The sequence below is a fragment of the Clavelina lepadiformis genome, chromosome 3 (assembly GCF_947623445.1).
Source record: "Clavelina lepadiformis chromosome 3, kaClaLepa1.1, whole genome shotgun sequence".
NCBI classification, from domain to species: domain Eukaryota; kingdom Metazoa; phylum Chordata; class Ascidiacea; order Aplousobranchia; family Clavelinidae; genus Clavelina; species Clavelina lepadiformis.
Genome location: NC_135242.1, coordinates 3,086,776 through 3,110,547, shown reverse-complemented (window position 1 = coordinate 3,110,547; position 23,772 = coordinate 3,086,776). Strand labels below are relative to the sequence as shown.

The following is a 23,772-nucleotide window of genomic DNA, read 5'->3' as shown; positions in this document are numbered from 1 at the left end:
ATAAGAACTAAAACTATCATAAAAATAAAGCATATAATCCTGAGTGTAAAAGGCTACCATATTAACATATTTTTGCTTTGACCGGAAATATAAAGATTGAGGTATCTGCTGCCACCGGCTGAGCATAAGTTTACCGTATTCAGGATTCGAAATATGAAAACAACTAACTTAATCAATTCAAAAACCGGGCAAAATTTATTAAATCAAAACATATGGAGCGCCCAACATTGCAGAAAGGTTGTATCTCAGCGCACAAATTTTTCTACAAGAAACCTTTTCAAAGAAATTGTAGATGTCTTTTTTCGAAAAAAAAGGAAATTTTAGTTTTGAGACAACTAGCTTCTCCGTTTCTTTATTTTATATCCCGGTGGTTCTATATGTACAAAGCATAAAATGCTTTAGTCAAAATTTTACACCTAGCTTTGCATTGCCCCGTTTTCCATATACGTTACTACAGCAGAACCCCGTTAAGTCGACCAACCGCGGAACAGTAGTTAGGCTAAGTGGTCGAGATAGCGGAATTCATACTAAAGTATGACGTCAGAATTGTACACAAGACCTTATGGAGTAGAGTAGACTACAGTATGTAGTAAACTATAGAGAGTTGATAAATCGTGTTTTTGTGATTGTATTTGTATTTGAGACATGTTCAATACGCATTTAATACGTAATACAGCCTTAGGTGTTGCTGCGAAATAGCCTACATCTAATAAACGCCATACGCAATTAATCACTTACTTCTACAAGAACTCTTGGATAATAAGCGAAAGAGCGCGCTCACTGGTGTATGCTTCAGAAAGTAGATTTTTAAAAAAGTATATGTTGTAAACTGTAAAGTCAATACAGTGAAATCTATAGAATTAGATCAAATGCGTAGCACCAAAATCCATAAACCTCTAAATGTTGAACCCCTACTTTTTCGCATTGATTGGTCCCAACTACGATGGTTTGGGTATGTCACCAGTATGCTTCAGGAAAGGCTTGCAAACCAAGTCATGCTTACCACACCGACCGGTAAAAGACTAACGGGTCGAAAGAGAACCAGGTGGGACACATACATCTCTAATCTGGCCTGGTCACCACATGGTATTCATTTAGCCGAACTGACAGCATTGGCGAAAGATCGCGAACTGTTCCGGGAGCTCCTAGAACTGCTGCCCCACGAACCTCTTGAAAGGAAAAAGAGAGCTTCGAAAAGAGAGAAAGAGAGAGAGACTACAAAAACTCTTTGATAGACGCTTGTTTTAAAGCAGAAGTTGAAAACTCATAGTTGACTTTGAAACTCGTACTCGAAACCTATGACATGGCCAATATCTTTTTCTTTCAGAAACAGTTTCATATCTTTTACTTATTTAAAAAACTATTTATAAAGCACTGAACAACTTTGAACTGTCACAGCAGAATCACTTGTAGTAAATGAATGCCATGCACTATAATCTGTGTGCGCGCACAGATGCACGCAAGCACTTGCTAAAATACAGTCTTAGATATTTACGGCGCAGCTGCAGTTAATTAGTTATGATTTAACAATTGCGGGTTAAACATTCGCAAATCTTGACTTAATGTTGGATTAATGGTCGTGTGAGGCAGGGTTCAATCAGTTGTTTCGTGCCAACTTTATTGCGGTCGTTGTCTGGATACGGGAGTGGTCGCGTTGGCGAAACAGAATGTTATCCATTGCAACAGCAAGGCGTACCCTCTGCGAAGTGGTCGTAATACTGGAGTGATTGCGTTATCGTGATGGTCGTTAACCAGCGTATCTTGTACACTTACAGTATCAATACAGTGGGTGCCAGTGTTTTATCCACCACAGAGATACGCTCAACACATAAAGAAAATCAAAAATATTGGAATAAGACCGTGATCGTTCGGTTGAATATGGACAAAATACGAGAACTCGCTGCTTTGGTGGAATTAAGCATATCAGCCCATTTTGTTCTTGTTCCGGTCATAAATTTATTCCATTTTTGACATAAAAATGCCTCCCCAGTGCAGCAGCTTAAAGTCAAAATTCCTAAACTTATCAGGTCAATTATGACGTCACTTAAGCTGAGGTGACAACAGCAATCAGCTGTGTTAAAGGGCACGACGCTTCAACGAGAGAATCGCAGCAACTTGCGTGAGCGTGAGCTATTTTAATTGCGAAGTTAGTGCGAGGAAAGTTGGGATTTGTGGAATGCGAAAACAGTTCTTGCGACTGGCTATAATCTTGGAAGTAAGCAGCTAAGTTTTAAAACGTTAGGAACCTTTAGTTGCGCGGTTAACCAATTATTGTTTCTTACGTTTTGTTAGTTTGAGCGACAGGTATTTGTAACCTCCGATTCGGATAGTGGACTATCTATTGTGCGCTTAAGTCGACCAATTCCATAGAAGTTGTAGCTTGTTCTGTTACGAACTTTCTGCTCGGAAATAAAGAAGTTCAAGGCAAAAGTGGATTGCATTTGAAGTCGGATTGTAAAAATTAAACAACGATTACGACCCTCGTTAAACTAGAATTTTGTCTCGATCGAATGCGCGCCGAGCCTATGCATATAAAGAATGTTTTGTTTCTTTTCAGCATGATGTTTTACAAATTTTCTGTTGTCTTTGCTGTGGCCATATCGTTGATTTCCGCGCATGATGCGCAACCACGAGTATCGACCAGGTAAATATGTAACGTTATAATTATCACTATGAGCTAATAAACTAAGAATAGTCGTAGTTTCTAAGGATATGGAGAAGCGCGTTAGGGCCTTCGGCAATCGCCCTACTGTTGCGGGTTATATTCCAACAACAGTTGTTTGCAGAAGCATATGGCTCCAACCAATGACGCTTTACCGAGCTCTTGCTGCATTTCCGACGTCACTCAATTGGACGTTGCGTCGCAATTATGATGTCAAGAGCGTTTCTCACATTTTTGAAAACTATCAGCGATTATTTATTATCAATAATTCAACTAACGAAGATTTCCTTGTTCAGGCTTTTCTCTTCTGTTGGTCAGTTTAAATTTAACGGTTTATCTCTGCTTGCCTTTTCACTTTCTCATTGGTAGAGCCAAATCTGTGGTAAATTTAGTAACGATTTAAATGGGGAAACGTCAACCCGAACAATGATAGGATGCTTTTAAAATAATTGACTTATGTTTGCCAATTCCTTTTGTCTCGCCATTCAATAGATTATTATCACATCGCTATGCACATAACGCCGATATGTGGAACGGTAATAAATGCGACCATTTCCCGTTAGCTAAAGGTTAATCTTGCATTCGAGTAGTTCGCAATTTCATTCCACTATGACGTGTAGCACAATCAGGTTCAATAATCGGGTTAAAAATGTTTTTGTGCCGTTGGAAATGCTTCATGAAGATAAGCCCAGCCAACAGAGTGTTATTAAAGATTTTCTTTTGCCAGTTATGGTGAAGTAATGGGGAAGCACCTTACTGTTGGCGTCAATGGAGAGCCACGGCATGTAGACGCCTATCTCGGAATCCGCTTCGCGGTGGCTCCGCTACGCTTCTCGGGCCCGGAAGACCCGTTACCGTGGAAACAAGTGTTAAACGCCACTGAGTTCGGCCCTACTTGCTTCCATCAAGACGACGAGTTCTTTCCTGGGTTTCCAGGTTGTTTTTTTGTTTCAATAATTAATCTCAGTATCCAAATTGGTGCAACGTGTGGATCCCTGTTGCTTATTTATTTGGCTGTTTTTTAACGGAGCTGTAATTTTCCGCACAGGAGCGGAAATGTGGAACGCACCCAACCGTAAGAGCGAGGATTGTCTCCATTTAAACGTGTGGACCCCCGCAAACAGCGGACAAGAACGCCTAGCTGTAATGGTTTGGGTATACGGCGGATCATTTTTTAGCGGAACCTCCGCACTTTCCGTATATGACGGAAGATATTTATCCGCGGCTGGGAACGTGGTTGTTGTTTCATTTAACTACAGGTTATTACAGCATTAACATTATATCGTTAGCAATAATATTATGTAAGTTATTAATATTATTTCAAAGTGACCAGTTCTTCAAATATGGAGTGTTTTCAAGTGTTTTAATGTCATTTATCATATCAAAAGCCCCGATGCGTCTTGTGTAAGAGTAAGACTACTTGTGCGGATTTTTATCTGTAGAAAACAAAACAGTATTCTTACTGTCATTAGCATTTCTCTGTTACCTTAGGTTGGGTCCACTTGGATTTTTGCCGCCCCTCGATGAATCAGCCCCCGGCAATGTGGGTATGCTCGACCAGCAGTGGGCGTTCAAGTGGGTTAGGGACAACATTCATGCGTTTGGCGGTAACGCTGACAACGTAACCTTATTTGGAGAAAGTGCCGGTGCAGCGTCCATTTCTCTTCACACTCTGGCGCCATCTAGCAGAGGATTATTTAACAGGTGATGTAGGGAAAATAAGAAACAAATAACTAAACCAGATAAAGATAAAACGACAACGACCATTAACCGGGGCGCATCTATTTTGTAGAGTTATTTTACAAAGTGGAAACGCGATGACGCCCTGGTCAGCAGTTAGTCTCGAGACAGCCCTGGAGCGAACTAAAACATTAGCGACCTCTCTCTCTTGCTCCACGACCAATTACACGAGCATGTTGGCCTGTCTCCGATCCCAGGATGTTGATGATTTATTCTCTGCGTCATGGATCACGTCAGAGATCTTCGATTTTCCTTTTGTTCCTGTCTACGGAACCAACTTTCTTCCGGAACATCCGCACGAGGTGTGTCAGTGACAAAAGCAAAATTTTGACTTACGTCACACTGCTGTCTGCTGTCGTTTTATAGGTTTATGATTTATTTCGATATTATTTTTAGATGGTGGTAAATAGAAAACACGACGAGATTGACATGCTTCTTGGCTTCAACTCAAACGAGGGTTCCTACTTCAACATTTACTCGATTTCCGGATTCAACATCAGCACAGAAAGCTTGATAACCAGGTAAGCTGCGGTGACAATAAGTTAAAGCTGCGACTATTTTACGGGAAAAAATCGTGCGTTCAAAGCTCTCTTTCTCAGTTTTCTGTTAAACTAGCGTTAATGTTATAACATAACAACCGAACATAAATCTTCCAGTCTTTAACCTAATTCTAATTAAACCGTAAAGAACTAAAATGAACGTTTTGCATCAATTCTCCTAACTTAATCGCCCATCTTTAACTATGGGCTCTGTGACCTACTTTCGGTGAAATTGTCACTCTCATTGGTAAACAATTACGCAAACAATACTGAATAGTAAAGTTGTACAACACCTCGCAGACGACAGTATACCAGTGGAATGCGGCTGTGTGGACTCCGAACAAACGCGTTAGGAAGATGGGCAGCATCTTTTATGTACTCCGACTGGGAGAACCCCTCCAACCCTGCCCAGTACAGGGACGCATTGGACGAGATTGTCGACCATTTTCACATCCGCTGTCCCACCATGAAAATGTCCAAGTAAGCTGATTTTGTTAACCCTAAATTAGTCATTTCATATTTGAGGTAAAAGTGGTTATAGTCCTTTCGTTGATCCCACCCTGATTGATAAGCGCTGGATCTCAATGTGACTTGAGCGTCCTTCACTATTCGTCCGTCTCCGACTTCGCGCTTGATTGTAGCCTTGTTACAAAAATTACATATTTAAGGTATTTTTAACGTAAAGGTGTCATTATTGCACACATATACTCAATTCCAAATGGCGGAGAAACCCTTTCGCCAGAGTGCATGCATTGTTTTTGCTAATGGCTATAATGATGAAGCGAGATATGCGGTTATAGACTTCATAATCAGCTAACCATGTCAATCACTTTACGAGGTCCATGCTTCTTTCATATCACGCTCATAGCATCATTTGTTTTGGAAAACGTCATAAATATGTCGTTTCAGACTTCATTCAGAGATTGCGAAGAATGTCTTCACGTATCATTTCTCCTACCGCCTCTCCACCAATCCCTGGCCACAATGGGCCGGCGTCATGCACGGCTACGAGATAGAGCTCGTCTTTGGTCTTCCCATGTTTGGTGATTTCCCTTACGCGAGGGGCTATAATGACAGAGATCGAGATGTATCGACACGGATGGTTCGCTATTGGACAAATTTTGCAAAATTCGGGTTAGTGGGTGTCGTCTAAATGTGATTTCGTTATGAATTTACAACTGTCATTCCGTCATGTTCTCATAACGTAATGCCGTCACAGAAATCCAAACGGACCGGTGAGGTCAACTAAGAAAAAGGCTAATTTACTTTGGCCAGCGTTCGATGAAAAATTCCAGAACTACGTTGAAATCGCGCCCGAAAGCGACATCGTGAGGAGCCCGGCACCGCAGGCTTTTTATTGCGCTTTCTGGGAACTATATCTTCCATACATCCAGAACGCCACAGGTGAGATGGCGGAGGATTACCTGGTACTAGAAGTAATTTTGTGCAGTGTTTCCATTTTAATTAAGATGATTTATCGAAAGGGGACAATGACGAAGCCGATGTGTTGTGGAGAATGGAATTCCGCAGATGGGCGGAATCCATGGAATCGTGGAACCGCGCTTTTCGAAATTATTCCGACGATGAATGACGTTGCAAAATCTTTTGTTTTCTAAATTTTTTCTTGGATATACCTAAAAAAGGAAATAAAATTTTGAATGTTCTCAACTTCTTTGGGAAAGAGAATAGATAAAATTGATATGGTGGCTTGAAAGTATCTGGCTGAGCACGCAGTAAAAAATGTGATTTTAACAACTTACAACATTTTTAAACCAAAAGCTGAAACATCATGAAAGTTAGAATAAAAACTTGTGACGAGTTATGCGCAGCGAACGATTTAAATCGGCCTACTCTTTTTCGCTTTGGAGAAGTCAGTAAGACTTTTTAAATACAAGCAAATTTAATTTTGTTTATAGCTGGAAGTTGTTGTTGAAATTGTACCAACCACATAGAAAATTGGTTGAAGTTTTTCATAGCAGCGTGGTTGGACTGAAAATAGATGCACATTTGGATGACGTCAAAATTTGATTACCCACAATTCTTTAACTTAAATGACAATAACCTGTTAACGTAGAAAGTGACTTGTGAAAGATACATCTAAGCATAAGGCAACAGTCCGTTGTTAAAGGTAGACGGTTAGGTCTTCCATTTCAAGTAAGATTTATATCAAAAAGAAAATTTAAATTTTAGATGTAGATCGTATTATTTACACCGTAAAAATCAAGTTAGGTCGACAGGAAACTGAAAAGGAGCTTCAAACGTAACTTAAATTGAAGTTTATTCTGCCCAGCATCACCAATTTTAAATTAAAACGTTAGCGAGCGTATTTGGCAATTTAGTTTATAACTATACTACAACAACAACAACAACTATATATATCACCTAATACAATAGCAAAACGTCTAAGGCCGATTTAGCAACTTATAAATCCGGGTTAGGGTTAAACAATACTGGGATATTATGGCAAAAATCAGAAATCAAGACGGATTTCCTTATTGGTGTCATCTGAATGGGACGGCCCGTCTCAGCATCAAGGAAACTGTCATCTCACGGCGTGTGCATGATGCAGCAGAAAACGACAGGATACGATAACGACACAACGATAAAGACACCACGTTAATGGGTGTTTGTATTTTTCTTTCATTGTTATAGAGCTACTATATTTACTAAAGTGTTTGCAGGCTTCTAATTGCAGGCTTCATTTTACGCAAAACTATATTTCCAAGCTGCAGCCATGGTGGCACAAGTTATAGGCAAAAAACAAATCGTAGTTTTTGCAGCCTTTATGTATGTAACCTGCTTATTAGGCATGTTTCATGTTGTAAGCAGAAAGTATTGGAAGAGGGTCAAAACTGGGAGCTCATTTTTAAAAGATAAGAAAGTTCTGATTCTCAATTGGGATGAAAAAGCTGAAATTGACAGAACTCACTCCAGCAACTGTATCGTAACTCATAACCGGAGTCGCATCAAAGAAGCCGACGCTATTCTGTTTCACCATAAAGTGATTTCCGAAAAAGACATGCCTTGGAAATACTACAGGTATAACATGATATAATTTTGACCATACATTTCAGAAACATGGAAACAGATCATCTAGTTTCTTCTTAGTCTATAAGTTGAGAAAAACGCTGGCGTAATTTGTTGAAAGTTCTCTATGGACTTTTTTTACTTTTCAGAAGAAGCGATCAAATTTACATTTGGAGGACAAGGGAGGCGCCATCGATAACAGAGGCGTGGGGAAAAGATTTGCGATATTTTGATAGGGTTTTTTTTAACTGGACCAGTACTCTCAGACGAGATTCTGACGTCATCGATCGTAAATGGGATCGAGGAGAAATGCTGCGCCAACTCCCGAAAGGAAAAAAAGTTGTGGACGATATTATAAAAGAAAAAAATAAACTGGCGGTTTGTATATAACAGGGTTTGTTTCACTTTATAGCATTTTACGCATTTAAACTAAAACTTTTCTTCTCTGGTAAAGGCGATGGATTGGAATCTTTTGAAATATCGTTATTCAAAGAGTTCTTTGTTTTTGACATGCTCCGATTTGGATCGCAAGTGCGTGTGACGGCAAAAAAGGACAACGCCGTCGTTTGGAGTACGCAATGGAACTTGATAAAGCTGGTATCAAGTTTAGCAGATACGGTAACTGTTTTGAAAAGAGCCGATCACTGCCGAAAGTTGCCGAAAATCCCGCAGCTGTTGCGATAAGAAATCACAAGTTCTACTTTGCATTTGAAAATTCTCTGCATTGTAAAGATTACATTACTGAAAAAGTTTGGAAAAACAGTCTGGAAAATGGAGTGGTGCCAATTGTATGGGGCCCGACAAAGGAAGACATTTTAAGTGTGGCTCCATTAGATTCCTTTATTTTCGCCGAGGATTTCGAATCTCCGGCGGAGCTCGCCAAATACTTGAAATTTCTTGATGAAAACGATGAAGAATATCGCAAGTATTTTAAGTGGAGAGAAGACGAAACAATGACCGATGAAAGAATGGTAGAGATGATCAAAGAAAGATATCCAAATCTGGACTTGTACATACACAAGAGAGAGACATTATGTGACAAATTGTTACAAAACAACGAACCTTAAAGTTATCCAATCGCTAACGGACTGGTATATAAATCAGGAGTTAATTGAATGCGCCGGGAGGCTTTAGTTAATATTACTTTATCTAGTTAATCACTATACATTGTATGAATGTCAAACGTCAACTGCCATTGTTGACGATGATGAGTTTTCAAGCTCTTTTGCGTCAGAAGTGTCCGCGCAAAGTGCAAACGAGTCTCTTTGTATAGATCCAATCTATTGTTTTATTCATGGAACATGTCTACAACAAGCAATGCACAAATTATGCAAACACAGAAACAGTTTGATTTTTGATTTCATGAGAGATATTATTTCTTTTCTCGGTTGAAATTCTGAAAATTGATTTGAGTAAAAATGTTATTATAGGAAAGTTTCAGTATACAGTGACGTCCAGCAGCTGGTATTGGCAACGTCACGCATAGAACAGGTACACGATGGCTGAAGGGCTAACATAACAATCAGTAGCAGTCTGATGCAATAGAGCTAAGGAAACATAAAGTAGTTATGATTTTCTAAAGACTAAGTAAAAAAGAATATTTATGGTCGGCTGGATTCGAATTTTCCAGCTTGAGTTCGCAATTCTGGATAGGTCTGCTAGTCACTTCACTTTTAAAAATATGTGTAAAATAATAGGACGAGTACCATCATAACAGACTTTGAAGACTAAGTCGTAGCCCACACACTTGCAAATTTGAGGGGGTGTGGTACATTGAGCCTGCCTCTTTAAAAATTTTAAACGTCATGGGCCTAAGCGTTTTTACGTCTTTCTTCTTCTCCACTCATCGTATTTTCTTTTTTGCGACTGCTCATCCGATGTAACCAGCGGTGGGATTCAAATATTTTAACATCCAGTTCTCTCACTAGCAGCATGCCATATTGACCCGGGGTCGATATATACATAGGCTTATGCATACAATTATTACAACCGGTTCTTTGAAGTCATTAAAATTCCAGGTTCACACGAACCGGTGCAAACCGGCTGAATCCCACCACTGAATGTAACCTTTTCAACGTTAGGTGCTGAAAAATCCAGACCAAGGCCGTTGCCAGGGTCAATCTTTTTACGCGAAGTAATTATTTCGCCGTAAGTGTATAGGTCAGGCAGCGTATCGGTAATGATAGGCGGTGAGGTTAGGAGAATAGGTATGCAAAAACTCGATTTAAACTTTTTAAGGCTTTTTGGAAGGTAGATTTAGGTTACTATGTTGTAATATTTTATGTAAAGTTAACAAGAAGCTATGAAAAATAGTTTCGAACGCATTAGTGACGGTGATATAGTGGTAAACTATTTTACGGAAGCAAATTTGCGATGTACGACCCGGTTAAGTCGTTAAATGCAGTTTAGCACTAAAATGTTTTCTGCCAAAACTTTGTGAATTTTACGGAAGCAAGTGCCTTATTTGCCTCAATGTATCTACGGCCTAGCAGACCGCATTTTTGTTAAACAAGAACTACAACCCAGAACAAGATAGGTTGTGTGTCGTGGCCTCGTTTCAAGCATTGAGACAAAAAGTCCCACTTCTAACCAAGCAAATCGAGCATTGGCGTTGTTGTTACGGAGTTTTTCACTGTTTATTCAAGTTGTAAAATCAAGCTTCCAGTGTAGTCATATTTTTCAAGACAGGTGCTCAGAAGAAGCACGGGTAACGAAAATAACTATTTGAAGAAAACACACCATAAAGCCATAGAGTATATGCAAATATTTTAATTGTAGACGCATTTCGAGAAATAATAAGTAGATTCATTTTTAATGCGGGGTCAAACCAACTAGAATTACTAGACGATGAGGTTTTTTGCCGTACACTTGTATGACCACATTATGACTTGCTGAGTACAAGAACTAAGCTACACAAGCTTTGTATATGAAAAAATTTGGCTGATCCATGCAAAAGACAGAAAATAGACAGGTTGATTTTAATGTTAATAGCGGTCGTACAAGCTGACTAACAGTACCTCTATAACCAAAAGGTACATGAGTTAAATAGTAGTTCTGCATGAGAAAGAGATCTATAGCAAACAGTAAATGGCGTATCGTGTTGTATAAAATAAAGTAACAACATCTTAAAATATCAAACTTTCTACTGGCCAGCGACTTTCACCAGAATTAAATTTCTGTTTCAAAACAGTAGGAATGGAATAATTTCTAGCCTATATATAGGCCTAAATGCCAAACTAAAATCTCCCGTCACATTCAATTGGTTCCTGGTTAGCATACCAATCCGTTAGCGATTGGATAACTTTAGGCTCGTTGTTTTGCAACAATTTGTCACATAATGTCTCTCTCTTGTTTACGTACACGTCCAGATTTGGATATCTTTCTTTGATCATCTCTACCATTCTTTCATCGGTCATTGTTTCGTCTTCTCTCCATTTAAAATACTTGCGATATTCTTCATCGTTTTCATCAAGAAATTTCAGGTATTTGGCAAGCTCCGCCGGAGATTCGAAATTCTCGGCGAAAATAAAGGAATCTAAAGGAGCCACACTTAAAATGTCTTCCTTTGTCGGGCCCCATACAATTGGCACAACTCCGTTTTTCAGACTGTTTTGCCAAAATTTTTCAGTAATGTAATCTTTACAATGCAGAGAATTTTCAAATGCAAAGTAGAACTTGTGTTCTGTAAGCGCAACAACACTTCCCGAAACTCTCGGTTGTGATTCGTTGTGGTTAAAGCAGTACCCGTATCTGCTAAACTTGATGCCAGCTTTATCAAGTTCCATTGCGTATTGCATACGAAGTTTTTGTCCCTTCCTGGTTCTACATCCGCTAACCATCCAAATCTGTGCATACCAAGATCAAAAAAGTTTTTGAATTAAAATAACAAACTATTATCATCAACTATAAGGCACAACTGGTGAATACAAAGCTTTATTGTCTGCCAAAAAGTTCTGTATTCACCAGTTGTGCCTTATATTTGATGATTATCATGCCTGGTGGAAACCATAGTATATTGATAAACTATTAATTACAACATTTTAGCAAAGGATCTTAATCCGCCTGTAGCGGCCTGGGTGGCATTTTTGATACCATTACATCATTTCTTGGAAAAGTGTTTTCTAGTTATTGATTGAAGTTTAGGAACTTGTTTTTTTGATACACACTTCAACTGTCGTTTGATATTTGGTAACTTGCTCGGAATAACTTCGTGTGAACACTCCTTTTAGTACGTTTCCAGGTTTTTTTCCAGCACCTGTGCTGATAAGAAGTTTTTATTGGAAATGCCCGCTTCTTAACTTTATACTGAATATTTTTCAATACGCCAGTTTTAATTACACGTATCAGAAATTGCCAATACATTGTTTTCCTCGCTGCACATGTTATGAAATGCTGCGTTTTTCTTGTCGAACATTTTAGCTACCATCGCTTTCACGTTATATTAGCTCGCACTACCAGCGAGCGCAGATCGAGATTTAGTCGAGTGAATCATCGAGGTAAAGAGCGTGAACTGCGTGAATCAGTGAAATCAACAGACGAGCTGTCTGAGCTAGTCATGGTGATTGCAACTCATGTATTAGACATCTTATAAGCAGTAGTATTACTTATGTTCTTGGTCATTTGTAATATTGAGAAAGTGTACAGCACCTACAATAAAAACCTTTTCTTGTAAACTATTTCTGTTGTAATATTAAAACCTTTCGGCTGACAAAAGGTTAGAGTATTCTAACCGCACGCAACAATAGAATCAGATAATTCAACAGGTAAATTAAGTGAAGACACCTTCGTAAGTTAAGATAAGCTCTTCACGCCTACGCAAACTAAAAAAATTCAGTTTGTAAAAACAAAATGTTACTAATTAAATCACACACGAACCGCCAGTTTATTCTTGTTCTTTAGAATGTCGTCCACAACTTTTTTTCCTCTCGAAAGTTTGCTCAGCACTTGTCCCCGATCTGAAAAACCGACAATGACGTCAGCATCATGTCTGTAGCTTTGGGTCCAGTTGAAGAAACCCTCATCAATATATCGCAAATCGTTCTTCCAACATTCAATTATCGACGGTGTTTCGTATCTTGCCCACCAAACGTAAATTTGATCGCTTCTTCTGAAAAGAGAAATGGATTCTACGATGATCTCACTAAGTTACATTGTCTGTTTTTCTTAACTTTGCGGTATAAATTTGAACTGTAGTCTGTTGGTAAACTGCTCAAGGATATTGGCCAAAGTATCATATATTACATTACCTGTAGTATTTCCAAGGCATGTCTTCTTTCGAAATTCTATTCTGAGTAAAAAAAATAGCGTCGGCTTCTTTGATGCGGCTCCGGTTATGAGTTATGATACAGTTGCGCGAAACCACTTTATCACCTACGGCTACTGCATTATGCCATTGGAGAATTAAGATCTTCCTATCGTTTGGAGGAGAGTTTTTTGTTTTATTCCACTGGTCTGCTTTCTGACCCATTTTTCTGCTTTCGGACCAATCTTTGCTTACGACATGAAACGTACTAAGCACAAGCAAGCAGGCAAGATTAATCAGCAAAACTGCAGATATAAGTAATCGTTTACGGTGCATAACTTATGCTGCCAATTGCAAGTTGAAAACAATATCCGGTTTTATATGAAGCCTGCATTTCAAAAAAATAGTTTAGTGAAGGGAGGAGATTTGAAAGTGACTTATATACCGTAAGTGAATCACGCAGACCGTTGTTAAACATAGGCAGTTAGTTTATGTAGAAGGACGGGCGAGCTTAAATTTGATGTAACACTGTTTTTGCACCTCCTGATCACATCTTAATTCGCTACATATCGCTAAACGCTTGTGACGTAATAAAGATCTACATCTGCAAAGTTTATGCAAGACACGTTTTCCCTGTTACTCGCTGTAATAATATAATCGTAATCGGCAATGGTTTCGTATGTTGAAGTTAGGAACAAGTCCAGAAACAAGCCGGCCTGCATTCACTCAAAGAATAGTTGTTTGTAAGTATATCGGAGACAGACTTGTTTAATAATATGTAGTAGTGCTTGGTTAATTATTATCGGTTAAGTAATTACTGCCAAAATAGTGTGGCAATTTTATTGCGAATTATTAATTATGACAGAGGTCATAAGAATTATGACATCACATTGCCAAAACAAGATGTTATTGCTTGATGACGGACGTTGAAACAGGTACGAGTTCAACGGTTGTAGCGGTAGGCTCGCTGACGAGTTTTGGATGGAATACGATCATACGAATCCGCACTCTTCAGGGCTTAGGTCTGTAGCGGCCTGGGAGCCGCCTTCAATACCATTATATCATTCGTGGGAACATATTCGCCAGTGAATTATTGAAATATTGTTTATTGATAAAACTGCAATTATCGTTTAATATTTGGAAACTTGCTCTAAATAACTTTATGCGAAAACGCCGTTTAGTGCGTTACCAGGTGATTTCATAACATCCTAGTTTTAACTGAATGTAATTCCCATTGCCCACGCTTTGTTTTTATCGTTCACACATTCTGAAATGTTCGTGTATTTTACGCCAGATATTTCCGTTCACACCGCTCCACGCTGTTATAAGCTCAAACGTCTACGCGAGTAAACGCGCAGACAGAGATACCGAATCGTACGAACGTATTACGTTAATCGTGTTAAATGTAATTCGTTAGACTTGTTTTAAATGGTGAATGCTAAGTTGTGATTGTATCATATTCGGAACCTGTACAGTTCCTACAATAAAGGATCGTTTCTGATAAACTGTATCTGTGATAACGTAAGGGCTTTCGGCTAGTAGAACGTTAGGTTAGAGAATTCTAACCGCGCGCAACCACGGAGTCAGATCATTAATTCGGCAGGTAAACTAAGACCGAATATCATAAGTTAAGACTGACAACAGTGCTATCCTCTGCAGGTCATTATTTGCAGGTGGTATCCATTTCGAGCATAGAAATGTAGCACTTGACCGTGCATGCATTTTAGTGAAACATTTGTATTTTAACGCATTGACCTACTACTGTAGCCTACTGCACTAGACTAGCGCCACGTCAAGATTGAACTCAGCGTTGTAGCTTAGCAGTTATTAGTTAGTAGTAGTAAAGTATACATTCCTCCAACAGTATAAATAAACCAAAGGTAAGTTAGGCTAGCTTTTATCACCGGTGATCGTGTTACCATCGTACCGGTACGATTTTATTCTGGTCAATTAGTGACTGCCATTAGCCTTAACAGTTGACCACAAATACTGCGTATATGTACATGATTAGCCTACTGCTCTTTTTTTTATATTGCATACTGCGTTTTAATCTCTCTTTTAGTTTCTTATAAACCAGCGATTGTTAGCTTATTTGGATGTAGGTCCTTCAGCAATTTCTGAAAGCTGCCTGATTGCTACCCACACGAATACATCGTTCCTACGTTTAGTTTTCAAAATATTGACGGAACACTCACGAGGATGCACACGTGGCTGAACTGTATTGACGCTTGAACAAAACTTCCCATTGAGATGACACAAGTGAGGAAACCCGCGTTATTTCCTGATTCGTAATCTATTATGCCCTCTGCGATCTTGGATAGGAAACACTTAGCATTGTGTCCGCTCGCTAACCGAGTGGTTAGAGTGCTGGATTTGCAATAACAGCAGGGCCCGTGTTTAATTTCCACTGGCGCTACCGTTGTAATGCAATTGGGCAAGGCATTTACGACACTTGCTCCCGATGAAGAGTATCCAAATTGGAGCAATACAATACGATGTAAAAAAAATACAAAAAGTGTTTATATCAATTGGGATTTGGATAAAGGCTCAATAACGGGGACTCGAGCGACGAGGATTCACTGTCAGAAGTGTCCGCGCAAAGTGCAAACGAGTCTCTGTGTATAGATCCAATCTATTGTTTTATTCATGGAACATGTCTACAACAAGCAATGCACAAATTATGCAAACACAAAAACAGTTTGATTTTTGATTTCATGAGAGATATTATTTCTTTTCTCTAAAAAATTATTTAGGATAAAAACATTAGGAACTTTACAACATACAGTGACGTAACAATTGGTATTGGCAACGTCACGCATAGAGCAGATACACGACGGCGAAGAGCTGACATAACAATCAGTAGCATTTTGATGCAATAGAGCTAGGAAAGACAACGTCGATATGATTTTCTAAAGATTGAGTGAAAGATCTTATGACTGACAGGATCCAAGTTTACGAGCAGCATTTATTATAGGCAAGTCGGCGAACGCAAGCAGCTAAAGTCACGTGGAAAACAACGTCATTTGACGTAGTTAAACAGCAGCAATAAAAAGTGTCGTTTTAATAAATTCATAAACTGTGGGAAAAAGAGCGTCTAAACACCTTGATTTTTCTATGCTTCTTTATGTTAATAGCGGTTGAACATGACTAACAGTATCTCATTTCATCTAAACAAAATGTAAAAGTAATACAAGAAGCACCGCTATCTTACAGTAGTAACGCTTCATGAAGATTGTTACATTATAAAAGCCATCTAAAACTACGATGAACACAGCCGGTGATACCTCGGAGAGAAAATACTTCACAATATATTAGTATTTACAAAAAGAACAAGTAAAAAGCTAAAACAGTTGACAAGAGGTAGAAAAATAGAACTTTAGCGAAGGAACATATTCTTGACATCAGAGATCTACAGAAGATTGTTAAAACGGAGTCAGATTCGGATCGTAACGTAATCCCGGCAAAGCGATGACGTCATCATTACGTATTCACTTGACCCGGTTTGCTACCAAAGACGAAAACGCCATCTGCGCATCATCAACACCTTTATCGCGGTTGGAAACCCAGAGCTTCAGATTCCCGTTGGATTAATAAGCATCAAGTAGGACTTGGCGGCTTCAGTCATTGTCTGTTGGTCGTTTGTTTTGCCGCAAGCAATTGCCTCCCAGGCAGAATTTAGCTGGGATTTAATTGAACAGTTGGTTAAGCGACTTATTAAAAGGCACTTGGTATTAAGAGTTTGAGAAAACTATATTATTGCGCTCTGACATCACTAAGTTTTATTATAAGTGAGCTACCTGGGAGTTATCTTTGTTTTTTCTTCTTTTCCCGCCAACTGTCGGCTTCATCAAAGAATGAATTGAAGAAGTCGATGACGCTAGCGTTGATGACGTAGCCGTCATATCGGAATCGTCGTCGGCAAAAAACCGGGAAAAATCCTCGTCGAGAAAATCAAGTTCATGTTCGGCGAAAAAATCTCCACCGCAAGTAGGCGCTTGAGAGCAGCTGGAAGGGTAATTGGGTGGAGTGGGAAATCCGTCCAAGTTAAGATCATTTTCCAACTTGGGAGGAATTTCGGGGAATAGGGGCTTAGCGGCAAACGCTGGAGGGGGCGGTTCGTGCAACTCCTAAAAATAAACCAACAATAATCAACAAAAAGCTTTAAAGCCGAGCAGTAGAAAACGCAAGATCAATTTTTACTTACCACCTCGGTCTTTACGAGCCCGCCTTTCGCCGAGACCTGGCAGTTTATATTTGGTGACCTCGTTTTCATCCAATCATCGCCCAGTAACAACGCTTTGCGCACTCTGTCCGGCTGGAAAGAAAAAACGACACGCTAACTGTCAAGCCGTAAACGGTATTCAGTGACATATCATATCAGTATTCACAACATCAGTACATAAGATAATATAGGCCTATACAGTCAGCCGTATACAGTGTCATTGTACGTAAACACCTGTTACCTATATCATAGTATCTATACTAGGAGTTTCCAATATAGTGTTCACCGAACACAATACAATACATACATTCAGTTGTATGCAACTTTCGGTGCTATTGCTCAGGCTTGCTGTTACCTTGTAATCTTGCACCTTTGGGCGTTTCGGTTTCGGTTCGTGGATTTTTTCCTCCCGGTTGATCATTTCAAATAAGTCGTCTAATGAATTGGGGGTGTCCGGCTGAAAAAGAACGGCGATAAATTATTTCGTATAAAGACTTTTAATACGTAATAATAAACTAACTTATATAAAATAATCGTCCACAGAATGTTGTTGAAGTTTTTACCATTTTAATGGGCCCGTGTTTCATGACTTGGGCTGCCATGGCGTTCTTAAATGGGGTTGGGGTACGTGGCACAGATTCGGCGATGCTACGTCGAAAGTTGGGGGTCAGGCTGCAAAAAATCACAAAATGTTGATTTAGCAACGAGCTCCAACTACCGACAGTCATCTCACATTCAAGAAACCACGAATCAACTCACTCGATATTTTCCTTGTTCTGGGGAAAGCCCTTCTGTCTTGACGGTGAGAGGAGATTGGAAGTCAGGCATCTGACCGGGGTTGACGTCAGAGATGGTTGCTCTATAGTCATCGAGTTGTTCATGAACTTTAAAAAGGTTTACAAAGTTAGATTTGGTCTAAATTCTATTTCTTACTTTAGTCTAAATCTAAAATAAACATCAAAAATTGACAAAGTTAAAGTTTTCTTCTTACAAATCGACATCACATAATGAGAAATAATGACACATGATAAATTTTGAAACGTGAGCATAAAAATCTTTACAAAAACGCTGTGTTACCTGTGATGGGGAAAAGGGCAGCGATTTAATCGGTGTGAGTTTGTGCGGGCTCTTTGAGTTCCCCACTTGTGGCGTCATAAAGTCGGCTTGCGAGATAAAAGGTTTGATGTCATCGAGATGAAGATTTTGTAAGTTGTTCGAATTATGATTGGCTAAAGCTCCGGGGTAACTCTGGGTTGAACTGGATATGCATTGGGCCAGATCATCGGGGAAACTCCCGGATGTGGAAACCTGGAAGCGCAAAAAAATTAAATAAAATACAAAAGATTCGATAAAAATAAAGAAAGGTAACGACCAGTTGCGACAACAAACAACCTACCGTATTTAAGTGTGACGTCACACGCATGGATGATGACGTAGTAGAACCAAATACACGGTTTGTTTCGACTGTGCCCGCATTGGTGGAACCAATCAGTTCCTCTGGGAAAAAAAAAACGTGTAAAAGATAAGAAACGATGCAACAATACACCGCCTTAAAATTCAAGCGTATTATGAATTAATAATTACCCAGAAGTGCTTCAGTGTACTGGTCATCGGTCATTTCGGTTTTCGGGACAACCATGGACAATTGCCTCGATGCCGAACATTTGACCTGATTATTGTTGTTGCCGCTAGCTTGCTGCGGATTGGCTTGTTTTCTCACGTGAGGGCGTTTCCTGCAGACGACGGGTTAAAAATAACTTGGCGATACCAACTAACCATTTGTTCAACAAATTAACTCATTTCCATGCTAATTCCTAATGATGATTAACCAGGCAAGTGCAAACCTCTTTAATATGGTTGGTGGTGATAGGAACCTAGTTGCAACAGGGGACATGATCGGTATCAGCCTGTTTGACTGAGTCGACCGAGACAGGTCGGCAAGGTTCTTGCTGGTCAGTCGAATGTCTAAGCAAGGTCAATGTGATTTATAAGAGAAAAGAGGTCTATAGTATAAGAAGGTCTTTGGATTCGGGTAATTTTAATACAGCTGCTTAGCCTGTATCTTACCTGTTTTTCCAGTTTTGGACATTTGAGTAAACTTGATCGGCGTCACGGGCTGCTGATTACCCGATGCAGCCAAGTGTGGCGAGTCACATGACCATCCGCTTATATTCTGAAGGGAAGTAGCAGACAAGATTAACTACTGGATGGTAAGCAAAGCAATAGCGCAATACCTCTAAACAAGATAATGTATGACCAAAGCTATCCGAGCTCGTGGGTTAACTGAGGAGAATTGGTTTTATCACCGAAATTTACCTTGGTGAGCTCCGGCAGGGTGATAATATTCATCCCTTTGAATGGCGACAGAGATTCAGCGCCACTCAAATCGACCAACTGGTATTTCTCGCCGTTTACTTCATGTTGAATCTATCGCAACGACAATAAAAATCTATTTCAAGTATTTTACGAAAGTTTCTTATTTTTCGAAGCACCTTCGATGTAGGTTACCCGCCATTGTTTAAAAATCCATAGGAATTGGCCTCACCTGACTGTAATCGTGCTCCTGGGACAAGACGAACGGAGCGGTCTGACTTTGTGGGTTGGACCCGCTGATGTTTGACGAGGTATTATAGACTTGGAACTGACCGACCATCTTCGAATACGGAGCCTGATGGAAAACCGTAATAAAACTATTAATATTAATACCGTTCAGACGAATATTGTCTACGTTTTAGAGATATGATCAACATAGGGGAAACACCATGTTACCTGTGGGTCCCACATGGGTAATACAGGGTGTCTTGAAAGCGGCCCCAGTCTCTCTACCACATACTGGGGTATTGGTCCGGAAAGATAACCCTCGTTCTCGACTTTTCGTTTCATTGTAGAGTTCCAGTGATTCTTTATCGCGTTGTCAGTTCTACAAAAAGAAAGTTTATTGCTCTTTGGAAATCTTTTCCATGAGAACGTACAGCAAAAATCTAAGAACGCCGAAAGCACACGTCCCACCCCTGGGCGTTAACGTTTGGGTTTAAGTCGTATTGGAATTTTATCTTAACTGTGACCTTTCACGAGGCCAGCGTGAACATGCCCTACCTTCCGGGCAGCAACTTTGCTATCTCTGCCCATCTGTTTCCGAGTCTCTTGTGCGCTTCAAAGATGATCCGATCTTCATCTTCCCCCCACGCGCACTTCTTTATGTCCGGATTCAAGTGATTGTGCCATCTGAGGATGGATGAAACAAAAAATGTAACTTGACTATTTCGATAAATAGCTCCACTCAAAACCAGCAATTTATGTTTTTGAATTTTTTTCTACGTTATATTCGCGCTTTTTGGTCACTTGTATGTAATTAGTAAAGTTAGAGATTTCATGAGTTGCTCTATGTTACCTCTCTCGGCATTGCTTCCCTATTCTTCCTTTCAAATGCTTCGATATAAGAGACCACTTCTTCGGCCCGTATTTCTTGACCAGGTCTACGACCATTTCATCTTCCTCCTTGGTCCATGGGCCTTTCACCAGTTCCGGACTTAAAACTTTCTGCCATCGTTGCAAGCACTGGACGTCAGAGCGATCCTGAAAAATTCCATCAGCTATTTTACGACGCGCTTAGCCCTATACGCAGGCCTATATTAAGTAAAGTCAATTCTTACGAAAACTGTAAACGATGATCATGATTTAAGTTGACTGAAAGTTTCTAGAAACTAACTTAAACAGCAGCCTAATTGGTATTCTCACCTCAAAAAAGGAGGCGATTTTCTGAAAATCGTCCATTCCGTGTTTATCGACAAGTTGCTTCAATTTGTCGTCTTCGTCGCTCGTCCATCGAGTTTTGTTTACTCTTTTGGAATGAACGCCTATTATGACGAAATAACACGTAACAATAGAACACTTCACATATCACTCTACTCAACAAAAAAATTGGATTTTATAATAACACGCTGCACGTATGCTAGACAGTTTACTACAAAGTTATTCTACTATGGCTTGTGCAGATTTGGCGCGAATGAGTTTGTTTTGATAAGAGGACTACCGGGAAATCCGTTTTGATGCAAGCCCACGCTAGTTGATTGACAGACGCGTGGTGGGTTTACAACACATAGCAACTGCTTAAGCTTTAATTATAATCGGTAAAAAACGATAACGTTTTTCCTTATAGCACCGTCGTAAAAATACTATGCTAAACAGTTGAAAAAAACCATTCGGTTTTTTAACGCAATATTCTATATTCACTATCTGGCTAATTTCTTTATCAAAAATAAACAAACCCACACCTTGTGTACTTGTGAAAATATGCGCAGTCTTGACGTCATAGTCATGGTCGTAGGTTGATGACGTAGACGAATCTTCCGACGCAACAGAGTCGGCTCGATAAAACTTGGTGCGATTCCCTTTCATTACGTCATTGCGACGAATTGCATCCATTGTGACGTCATACGAACTAAAGTCACATGTCACTTTGGTGGGTGGTAGAACGCTTAACATTTCATCGACATCAGAATGCTATCTCTACAGAGCTTACAGTTTTTTCTATAGTTTTTCTGAAAAGTAATGGTAACATTAGGTTAAAATAATCCGATTTGAAAAGGAGAAAGACACTGGACTCTTTGCTGTTCTTTGTCTTTGCCAAAATAAAGAACACGATAAGCTTACGTGGCTACTATACACTGTTAGTTTTGGTTGATAAATTGACAAACAAAAATCAACAAACGATTGTCTAAGGCTCTGATCTGTTTACTATTTCTGCCCCAAGTCACCGCGTTGAATAGAATCACTTTCGAACAAGTCTAAATGTGCCCCTAACCTCAATTGAAATCAACAACCAAGCAACAAAAGAGCCCAGGGCGTGTTTCGTCAGGCCTCGCAATAACAAGTTTCTGAACAAATTTTCATTACAATGTTATTGCAATTTCAACATCAATTAAAAATAAATAGAATTTGTAAATTTCGGCAAGTGAAAATGTTGTATGGCACTACTATGCCGTGGGAGGGCATAAATACTCGTTTATCACGAAAATTGCGCGGTAACCAATCACTTTGAACATAGCTTGCATATTTTGTGCAGGGATGTAAAATACTCTACACCTTGCAGGCGCAAACTTGACTTTTAAAAATTCTGAGACTTGACTTACACACCCTAAAAAAACGTTGTAATTTGAATTAAACACAGAAATCTGCCTTTATAGTCATCAGTGACCAATATTTTATGATTGTTATCTTAGCACCAACGCCTGCAAACACCAAGAATTAAACCAACGTTTATGTTGCAGTAAAACAAAGTTTGCTGCCACGCACTTACGATCAAACACAAGACGCCTTGGAGCTGCTGCCTTACCGCCGGCAAAGCGTCCAAATGCCACGGGCTTGTCAACAGAGACGGCCTAAATAAGTTTGGAAAACTTTTTCCTAAGCCGGCCGGCTCAATGAAACTGGAAAGGAAAAGGCAAAGAAGAATTTGACAAAAAGTTCAGCGTTAAATGGGGCCGCGCGTCTCGATGAATTGGAGATTTATTTAAGACATGAAAGACGATGGTTACGTCGCTTTGTTCGACCATGTTTGTTCAAGGAACCACTACGCGAAGATTGACTTAGGCAAGTCCGTACGAGCCATCGCCTTGGAACTAACAAATGTCCGAATTATTGCTCCATTAATATGCCCTCTTGCCAAAAGAATATGTTCAATTTTTTTTATAAAAACATTTTCTTTGTCGTACGGCGAGTTTTAAAAACAGTGCTAATGGCCTGAAATTGCTAAGCACAATGCAAATCGGAATTTCTTCGGGAATATTTTTGTTGTGTGTTTAATTCGCGATCACATCAAAATCGATGAATACTAAATTTGACGTGCAGCATTATTTGCTTAAATGCACAATACGACGTGTACGTACCGATACATAACTTGAGGCGACAGCATTTCTATTGGTCAATATCGATGATAGGAGAATAAATAAATAAATTCTTGCGAACAAAATGACCTCATACACTTATAACTTCAGAACAATTGAAAACGCAATAAAACTGTTTAAACTTGATATTCTTAAAAAGTAAATAAACGGTAAAAGTTTCAATGGTAATTGTATCATGATATCGTAGTAATATAAGCAAGCAGCGTGTAACAAGCATTCGGAGAACTTGTGAGAAATTTGTTACGTCGGTGATAAATCGTGTTAAAGTGGACGTTGAGGTTTCATGCGCGTTGATTTACGACTTTGATTTGTTGTAGCAACTGTACCAATATAAGTTGACTGGGATAAAACTTTAACGATTTCCGCAAGGACCTCAGCAAACAACTCGTGGACATTTCCCTTTAAGAGATAACGTGCTCGTCAAAAAAACGACA

General features: G+C 39.4%; 4 protein-coding genes across 7 annotated transcripts; 2 read left to right on the top strand and 2 right to left on the bottom strand.

Moving 5' to 3' along the window:
* Positions 1-2,161: 2,161 nt before the first annotated feature.
* Positions 2,162-6,640, top strand: LOC143448810 (cholinesterase-like). 3 transcript variants are annotated; one of them, XM_076948692.1, is made up of 11 exons: positions 2,162-2,215; positions 2,558-2,644; positions 3,390-3,598; positions 3,711-3,921; positions 4,154-4,366; positions 4,455-4,704; positions 4,799-4,923; positions 5,242-5,421; positions 5,851-6,075; positions 6,161-6,345; positions 6,411-6,640. In XM_076948692.1, the coding sequence occupies exons 2-11, from the start codon at positions 2,559-2,561 to the stop codon at positions 6,530-6,532; spliced, it is 1,806 nt and encodes a 601-aa protein (XP_076804807.1). In that variant the 5' UTR covers positions 2,162-2,215; position 2,558; the 3' UTR covers positions 6,533-6,640. The 3 variants fall into 3 exon arrangements, with proteins under 3 accessions (XP_076804807.1, XP_076804806.1, XP_076804808.1); XM_076948691.1 differs by lacking the exon at positions 2,162-2,215 and adding an exon at positions 2,268-2,446; XM_076948693.1 differs by lacking the exon at positions 2,162-2,215 and adding an exon at positions 2,293-2,446 and having other exon boundaries at positions 6,426-6,640.
* Positions 6,641-7,592: 952 nt separating this feature from the next.
* On the top strand, positions 7,593-9,336 carry LOC143448712 (4-galactosyl-N-acetylglucosaminide 3-alpha-L-fucosyltransferase 9-like). The gene is made up of 4 exons (XM_076948559.1): positions 7,593-7,980; positions 8,118-8,350; positions 8,423-8,450; positions 8,501-9,336. The coding sequence occupies exons 1-4, from the start codon at positions 7,676-7,678 to the stop codon at positions 9,033-9,035; spliced, it is 1,101 nt and encodes a 366-aa protein (XP_076804674.1). The 5' UTR covers positions 7,593-7,675; the 3' UTR covers positions 9,036-9,336.
* Positions 9,337-10,585: 1,249 nt separating this feature from the next.
* On the bottom strand, positions 10,586-13,647 carry LOC143450605 (4-galactosyl-N-acetylglucosaminide 3-alpha-L-fucosyltransferase 9-like). 2 transcript variants are annotated; one of them, XM_076951220.1, is made up of 3 exons: positions 13,215-13,647; positions 12,844-13,072; positions 10,586-11,813 (listed from the first exon to the last, which is right to left on the bottom strand). In XM_076951220.1, the coding sequence occupies exons 1-3, from the start codon at positions 13,544-13,546 to the stop codon at positions 11,205-11,207; spliced, it is 1,170 nt and encodes a 389-aa protein (XP_076807335.1). In that variant the 5' UTR covers positions 13,547-13,647; the 3' UTR covers positions 10,586-11,204. The 2 variants fall into 2 exon arrangements, with proteins under 2 accessions (XP_076807335.1, XP_076807334.1); XM_076951219.1 differs by having other exon boundaries at positions 12,844-13,075; positions 13,215-13,630.
* A 2,183-nt stretch (positions 13,648-15,830) lies between these two features.
* On the bottom strand, positions 15,831-21,993 carry LOC143448809 (transcriptional activator Myb-like). Its single transcript, XM_076948689.1, has 18 exons — positions 21,707-21,993; positions 21,171-21,289; positions 20,824-21,008; positions 20,529-20,657; positions 20,202-20,352; positions 19,978-20,100; positions 19,749-19,859; positions 19,500-19,605; positions 19,277-19,397; positions 19,017-19,165; positions 18,829-18,929; positions 18,510-18,740; positions 18,192-18,316; positions 17,996-18,104; positions 17,788-17,889; positions 17,415-17,525; positions 17,008-17,337; positions 15,831-16,889 (listed from the first exon to the last, which is right to left on the bottom strand). The coding sequence occupies exons 1-18, from the start codon at positions 21,915-21,917 to the stop codon at positions 16,782-16,784; spliced, it is 2,622 nt and encodes an 873-aa protein (XP_076804804.1). The 5' UTR covers positions 21,918-21,993; the 3' UTR covers positions 15,831-16,781.
* Positions 21,994-23,772: the final 1,779 nt, after the last annotated feature.

Bases quoted from the DNA above. Each gene is read 5' to 3' on its own strand.
- LOC143448810 (XM_076948692.1), top strand. From the start codon at position 2,559: ATGATGTTTTACAAATTTTCTGTTGTCTTTGCTGTGGCCATATCGTTG. The intron at 4,367-4,454 runs GTGATGTAGGGA...TCTATTTTGTAG, and splicing joins AGCAGAGGATTATTTAACAG to AGTTATTTTACAAAGTGGAA. The intron at 6,076-6,160 runs GTTAGTGGGTGT...ATGCCGTCACAG, and splicing joins ACAAATTTTGCAAAATTCGG to AAATCCAAACGGACCGGTGA.
- LOC143448809 (XM_076948689.1), bottom strand. From the start codon at position 21,917: ATGTTAAGCGTTCTACCACCCACCAAAGTGACATGTGACTTTAGTTCG. The intron at 19,398-19,499 runs GTAAGATACAGG...GACCTTGCTTAG, and splicing joins GTCCAAAACTGGAAAAACAG to ACATTCGACTGACCAGCAAG. The intron at 18,317-18,509 runs GTAACACAGCGT...ACCTTTTTAAAG, and splicing joins TGCCCTTTTCCCCATCACAG to TTCATGAACAACTCGATGAC.
- LOC143450605 (XM_076951219.1), bottom strand. From the start codon at position 13,546: ATGCACCGTAAACGATTACTTATATCTGCAGTTTTGCTGATTAATCTT. The intron at 13,076-13,214 runs GTAATGTAATAT...TTCTCTTTTCAG, and splicing joins ATGCCTTGGAAATACTACAG to AAGAAGCGATCAAATTTACG. The intron at 11,814-12,843 runs GTTCGTGTGTGA...TGGTATGCACAG, and splicing joins AGAACAAGAATAAACTGGCG to ATTTGGATGGTTAGCGGATG.
- LOC143448712 (XM_076948559.1), top strand. From the start codon at position 7,676: ATGGTGGCACAAGTTATAGGCAAAAAACAAATCGTAGTTTTTGCAGCC. The intron at 8,351-8,422 runs GTATATAACAGG...TCTCTGGTAAAG, and splicing joins AAAAAATAAACTGGCGGTTT to GCGATGGATTGGAATCTTTT. The intron at 8,451-8,500 runs GTTATTCAAAGA...TTGGATCGCAAG, and splicing joins TTGGAATCTTTTGAAATATC to TGCGTGTGACGGCAAAAAAG.